This window comes from Chroicocephalus ridibundus, chromosome 4 (assembly GCF_963924245.1).
Source record: "Chroicocephalus ridibundus chromosome 4, bChrRid1.1, whole genome shotgun sequence".
Classification (NCBI taxonomy): domain Eukaryota; kingdom Metazoa; phylum Chordata; class Aves; order Charadriiformes; family Laridae; genus Chroicocephalus; species Chroicocephalus ridibundus.
The window spans coordinates 10,830,531-10,837,210 of record NC_086287.1 but is presented as its reverse complement, the minus strand read 5'-3'; the positions used below and the strand labels follow the sequence as shown (position 1 = coordinate 10,837,210).

At 37.1% G+C, this 6,680-nt stretch overlaps 1 protein-coding gene across 13 annotated transcripts in view; it reads right to left on the bottom strand.

Moving 5' to 3' along the window:
• PPFIBP2 (PPFIA binding protein 2) overlaps positions 1–6,680 on the bottom strand; it is a 114,684-nt gene that overhangs the window by 12,373 nt on the left and 95,631 nt on the right. For 11 of the 13 annotated variants that reach the window (XM_063332473.1, XM_063332475.1, XM_063332480.1 and 8 more), the window contains 5 exons: positions 6,430–6,498; positions 5,940–6,000; positions 4,033–4,074; positions 1,908–2,052; positions 243–275 (listed from right to left, as the gene is read on the bottom strand). In XM_063332473.1, coding sequence (XP_063188543.1) covers positions 243–275; positions 1,908–2,052; positions 4,033–4,074; positions 5,940–6,000; positions 6,430–6,498 — 350 coding nt within the window. The remainder of the gene's footprint in view (positions 1–242; positions 276–1,907; positions 2,053–4,032; positions 4,075–5,939; positions 6,001–6,429; positions 6,499–6,680) is intronic. The other 2 variants (XM_063332477.1, XM_063332479.1) reach the window with 2 other exon arrangements.

Genomic DNA, 6,680 nt, shown 5'->3' with positions numbered 1-6,680 from the left:
TTTTATGTTGACTTCAGTGAGAACAGAATAAGATAAGGAGTAAGTATCTTTAAAAAAATCCCATCCAAATGCCATACAGCAAAAGCCGTTACTTCATTTCAGTACTGCACTTAAGGAATTCAGTCTGGATGGCCCACTTGATATTAGTATTTCATAGAGAAGAGGAAAAGAGGAAAAAAGGAAAGGAAAAAAAACAAGCAGCAAAATTCATGTTAAAGTTGCATCTTGTTTGGATACAGTACCTAGCACTGGTGCACTGACACTCCTGACGCGATCTTCAGTCATCCCAAGAAGCAGAAAGCCAGATGAAGAAGCAAAGATATAAAACACCAGCAAAATAAAGTTACAGAAGAGCAAAGTAGTAAGCTAAGCATTAAAAGCAGAAACAAAAAGAAAAGAAGCAGTTATGGTTGACATGAAAGTCAGGCCCCAAGAATTCTGTACAGGTCATCTTACAAAGATAAGGATGATCGTTTAGCTGGGGGTTTTTTGGGTGGTTTTTCCCCCCCCCCCATATTAGTCTTAGACAATTTTAATACATTAAGCGTATACTACAGAGCTCCCTAAAGCCTGTAGAAGATCTGAAATGAAGCAATGTCTAAGATTACATCAAATTCCTCTGAAATATAGAATTGGAGGTGTAATGAGTTTATTGCACATGCAAGAAACAAACCACCCTGCATAAAAAATTCTGTTAATTCAGCTATTTAAGGAGTCACTGCTTGTTTCTAGAAAAAGAACATTTTCCTTTAACAAGATCACTCATCCTTGGATAATTCTGTGTTAAAGACACAATAGAACAGCTCATGCATTGCCTACAATGTTGCAATCACAGAAAAACTCTTTAAAAAACTTGAACAATCCACAACCTATTGAACCAGCTTTTAGGACCATGAGGCCTTAAAAAATACAAAAAAACCCCCGAAAGTAAAAAACCCATCACAACTTTTAAAGTGCTGGAACACTTTAAAGTGTTAGGAACGCTTTTTTTTTTTTTTAAAGTGTAGGAACACTTCAAAATCCCATGGGATACTCTTGGGCCTGAGCTCCCAAGCTCTTCAGTCTTTGGCAAATACCTGGTTCTGTGCCTCACTGTAATACTTTTTGTCAATAAATCCCTGCTGAAGATGTCGCTGAAAATAAATTAATACAGGCTTCCACACATGGCTCTGTTTGAGGAATAATAATGTATTTGTATTTTCAAAATCCACTGATGTTTTTCTGCTCGTAGCAAGTGAATTTTCACTTGTGGGTCCCCAGCAACCAACCACGCTAATAGTAGGATTTTTGCCTGAAATGCGCACGTTAGCGCTGGTTATATTGTAAGCTTTCACAGGCTAAAATGCAGTGGGATGGCAACGGATGGGCTTCTTTGTTTTAATACATCAATCTAGGGTACATTTTTAAAAAGTATTAATGACGTACTCAGCTGTGCATTTTTGCTTGCTTGCTTGTTTTTTAAGAAAACAGACCAGCAAGCTCAGGGGAGCATTTGAAGGGTGTCTGGAAAAAAATACTGCTTATTCATATTGTCAATACGTCTGCATCTCTAAAATTTCCAATTTTTAGTTACAGATTTGTTGACTTTCAGAGTGCTCTCCCCACAGTCTTCAAAACAGTGTCTCTTCATGACTTTTGCTATCAATGACGTCAGCAAATCATACCACTGAGCGCAACAGAAAACAACGCTCTAACTTAAAACCATCCTTTACTCTCCAGTGAGCTAATGTGGAATATTTTTGATGCATTGTTGAAAAAAAGAGGTAGAACTTTCCCTAACTAAATCACATGAACGTCATCGTCCATTATTCTGGCAGAGCAGAATATAGACCATGTTATGTCCCAATCCCTCAAACAGTTTGCTTTTTTCCTTTCTGTATTTCCCTCTCAGAGGCGTGGATACGTACTTAGGCCCGCGATGCCGTTGTCCTCATTCTCATTCATTCCACACCCATTTGGCGAATTATACGTTCCCTGCTCTCCGTTCTGTAAGGGTCGAGGCAGCTTTCCTGGCAAGGTTTGGTACTTGCTGCCTTTCGCAAGTGGCTTACTCTGTTTTGTTGTTTGTTTTTTTTTTTAAAGAGGGAAAAATAAAACAAATAAATAAAAAATCAAATCACTCATGCCATTTGCAATCCAGTACACAATGTTTTAAAAGTTGAGAAAAAGTATTTGAAGTTCACAGTTCAAAATGACACACCCCCTCCACGTTCCTTCTTACGGATAATTCAATTTAAATCCAGTGTTCCAGTTTCCCAGGGGAGACACAGCCTCTTCCCACATCTGCCCCCCCCCCTTCAGCCAGACTCTCTATTACATTAAAATATAATGCATGTTGAATATTACCTGGTTTTGTCATAAGAATTTTTCTAGCTGTCTCCCTTTCCTCTAGGGCCCTATATACTAATTTGGTAGTGCCAGCAGGGCATTTAGTGCATCCTCAGCCTGTTCTTTGCTCTGTCAATTTTTCCCCCTATTTTTCACCAGACTGTCTATGTTTCTGCGTCACAATTGTATCTCGCTGGAATTTAAGCCAAAAGTACTTGTATAACTCAAACTTTGTCAAACATATTTGCTCACCACCATTAATAACAGTAAAAGAATCAGCAACAGAGTTTGGGTAAAAAAAATTTAACTTTTGTAAGAATTAAGATCTCTTTGTACAGATAACATTACAAATGTGAGGTTTTAAAAAAATTATAGATAAATATATAGTTGCCAAATATATAGCTAAACATACAGTTGTCAATTCTATTATAGAACTTAAGCAGAAGGTATAGTTTTGATATATGCTGGGGAAAAAAAAAAAAGCATAGAGTGAGCTGTTATTTTAGGGCTAGTTTGAATGGCTGCCAACTATCCACTTTTGGTCCACTTCAGGCTAAAGCAAGCGTCTAACGTATGCTTGCCTGCAGCCGTGGTGCACACACACAGTGTCACGAGCACCTGCGAGATCACTTCTGATGGAAGGACCTTCCTCCAGCAACAGAGCGCCCGAGAGGTGGTCCCCAGAGTCTCAGTGTATTGGACTGAAAGGCAGCTGGTATGTAGGCTGTGCTAAAAACAGAAGATCTCCCGATTTTCCCTGCATTCAATTTTTCAGTGATCAACCACTTGGGGATCCTACTCCTTGTACGAGGGTAGATTAGAACCTGCGTATAAATTGGATAGCTTTGAGCCTAACAAAATACTTTTCCAGGCAAAGTATGTGTTTCACAGAGGTACTTCTCTACAGTTTTGGAAACAGCATGTTGAGACTTCTTCAGTACTGAATCCAAATGAAAAGATGCAGGAGCCATCACCCTGGACAAAACTGTATATCCCACAACTGTCAAAACTACAGGAATATAGAGGCTTCTCCAGAGAAGCGATGAACCTGCAACTCCAATGGACATTAGTGGGAGCGGTGTACGTTCAATGTGTGTTTTGGAATAAGCTCATATTGGTAAATGTTTCAGTATCAGAAAGGAGGTTATGTAGGAAAACTTTGTACTGAAAATACGCAAAACGTATTTAATATACAGAAACATATAGTATACTCCTATTTAGTAACCCCATTCTAACAAAACAGTTTTAAAACATTTACAATGTTGTCTGTGACAGGATGATACCTGAAATGTTTAACGAGATAACCACTGGTTTATCTATTCTTATTTCAAGGCCTAGAGGGATCTTTGTGATACTGTAACTGCCGCCCACATCCCTCAATTCCTCGACCCCTGCTCCTGCTTTGGCAATTGCAGGAGTACATCCTGACTTGTACCAACAATTATACGAGCAGAGAAATTGCTTATTACATTAGCACTGTATTTTCTGAAATTGACCGACTTCAGCTTCTAACCTCACATAAAAGCTTTTATTTAAAAAAAAAAAAAAAATTTCCCTCTCAAATCTTGACCCATTCTCAGAGTTTGTCAGTACGTGAACGATGCAAACGTTTTAAAAGGAAAATTAATATAAAATGAAAACACAGCCATACCATCACAGCGCATCACAGCAGATAAATGTTAAGAGAGTTTACAGTTAATATACCTCTTGTTCTACAACAGGCTGCACTGGTTTTCCTTCTACATGCTACGGAGTTGCAGGGAGGGTAATTTCAAAGTTTTATGGAAAAGAGCAACAGACAAATGTTAGTATTAACATACGTACACACAACACCAACTGTAGCCTTATTACTATAGTGATGCTACTTAACGCATTGGCAATATATTACAAGGTCTGTTATCTCTTCATTTCAATAAAATATTTAACACCAGATGTGTTTGTTCAAACCACTCTACAAAATTTGGGCCCTTTTTAGGTTCTGTTGTAATCAAAGGAATTTTTCTATTTTTCAGGCTTCTGGGCGGTCCCTTTAGACTTACTTTAAGCTGGGAACATAACAGTTGTTTCACAGTTAAAACAGTATGAAAATCACTGACTTAAAGAAAGAACATACACAATACTGTATGTACCCAGCTGAAACCATAAAGTGCTGTGACAGAAATGAAGTGATAAAAATGCCAGCACAGGTAGGTCAGAGAAACCAACGTGTTTTATTTTATTATTATTATTATTATTATTATGGCTGGACATAATTGGAATTTTGAGTTTTGTGCAAAGCAGAACAGCTCCAGTAAACAGTGCCACTAGCACAGGTTCTCTTGGACTTCATGCAAGAAGCCAAGTCGTGTCACGCAGAGTCAGCAAACCAAGTTTTCTTGGGCTTATTTTTGGTTGTAACTAATTCACATTTAGCCACTCACTCACACACAGAGGGAGGTCTCATTTAGTTCATTAAGAAGCCTCATGCCTAAATTAGGGCATACAATTTAAATGCCCTGCTGAACATGGGGCTGGCTTGCTACAATGCTCTCATACCCTTGTTAGTTTCTGGTTCCTTCATGGACTCTGATCTGACAGACAGAGCAGATTTACAGCCTAAATGTGTAGGTACAGCCTTATCACATCGTATCACAGAGACAAATTAAGTTTTTGAATTTAAGACGGGAAAATAAAAGTTATGAAAGGAAAACAGACCTTCATAAGTTCCACATGGAATGAAGTGTTAGTTCTGAATTGATTTCTCACATGTATTACGACAATTAAATAAGTGCAACACAAGTTTCAAACATTCTATTTGGTCACTGTCATCTTCAGAGACTTAAGAAAAAATGAAGAGAATTTGAAGAACTGGAACAATCATATTACTAGTATTCATTTTAAATCACAATACTGGATGTGCGTAATCTATAAGCCTAATTTGAGTATAGAAAGTGTCAATAACAGTATCACAAAGCGTCACTACAAGTGCAGAAAAATTTCAGCGTACATAATGACAAAACAAGCCTCTGGACATAACGTAATGAGACTTGGTAAATCGGAACGGAATTCCAATTGAAATTCTGGAATGGAATTAAGGCTTTGAGTTAATAACAGTGCTCCTGCCGTCTTCACTACCGTCTTCAGGAATGACATTTATATCAGAAATCTAAGTTAGGGAGCAACACTCATATTTACATGCAAACACTCAAAAAGGAATCCTATGTGGAAATGCCCAGTATTTAATTACTTTCAGGATTTGCTGCCTTAACATTTTTAGCGATTTGGAAGTGAAAATTATTTTAAAAATGTTTACCTATAAACAAAATAGTTCAAGGAAAGGACTCATTAACATTACTTGTTATATTTCTCTTAAATATTTTTCTTCTTTTTCAGCTGAAAAGCTGAATTTGAAGATATGTACATATGGGTGTGTCAACTAGTTTGTTTATTCTAAGCTTGCCAATGGGGTAAAAAAAGAACCTGGACTCTTTTATCATTTGGGCTTTTTTCCCCACACACAATGTTCGTGGTGGTGAAGGTTACTATATGTGAAACAAAAAGATTATTTATACTTGACCTTTATCTTTTAGTCATACTTAAACACCAGAAATTGTGATTACAAAGAAACCAACCTTTTCCAGGGATTCACTCTGCAAGTCTTCTAAACTACTTGACTTTTTTTTCTGTGGTACCCTTAAAATAAGGCCAGACAAAAAGCAACAGTTAATACAACATAGTATGCTTATGTATGCTGCAACTGTACCATATGACAGCTGTATGTATCACACAATGTCTGCATACAACATAATTCAGAGTTAGGAGATTCATTTCTTTTGTTTTATTTTTAGCCTAAAACTCATGCTATTGGGACCTGCAATAGATGAATTCAGAAACAGCAACAAGACATCCTTTGATCAACAATGAGAGGCAACAAGGCGCAATGTGGGGTTTTAAACCTTATATGTATAGGTGACTTTTTAGAAGCTCTTAACAAGCAAAACTCTGTGAACAGTGTGCAACCTTAAGGGCTTTTAAAAAGATTTTTAAGATGGAAAAAAGGCAGAATTAGAAAAAAAATCTGGCTATATCTTTTACATTTTAATTAAGGTTACTCATTCTTACCTATTTACGATATCCAAAGATTCTTCTTGTGGAGAGGTTAAATGACTCGAAGATGCTGGAATGCTTCCACTTTAAATCAGAATAAAATACACTGTTATAAGTACTACAGTACATATATCTTTTGATATGTAAAAGTGCTAATTTATTCCTGTAATTCAAACCTGAATACAACTACGTATTGCAAACTCCCACGGCAAACACTGCTTTCACAACTACCCAAAAGTTCTCGCAACACCAAGAACAGGCAAGAC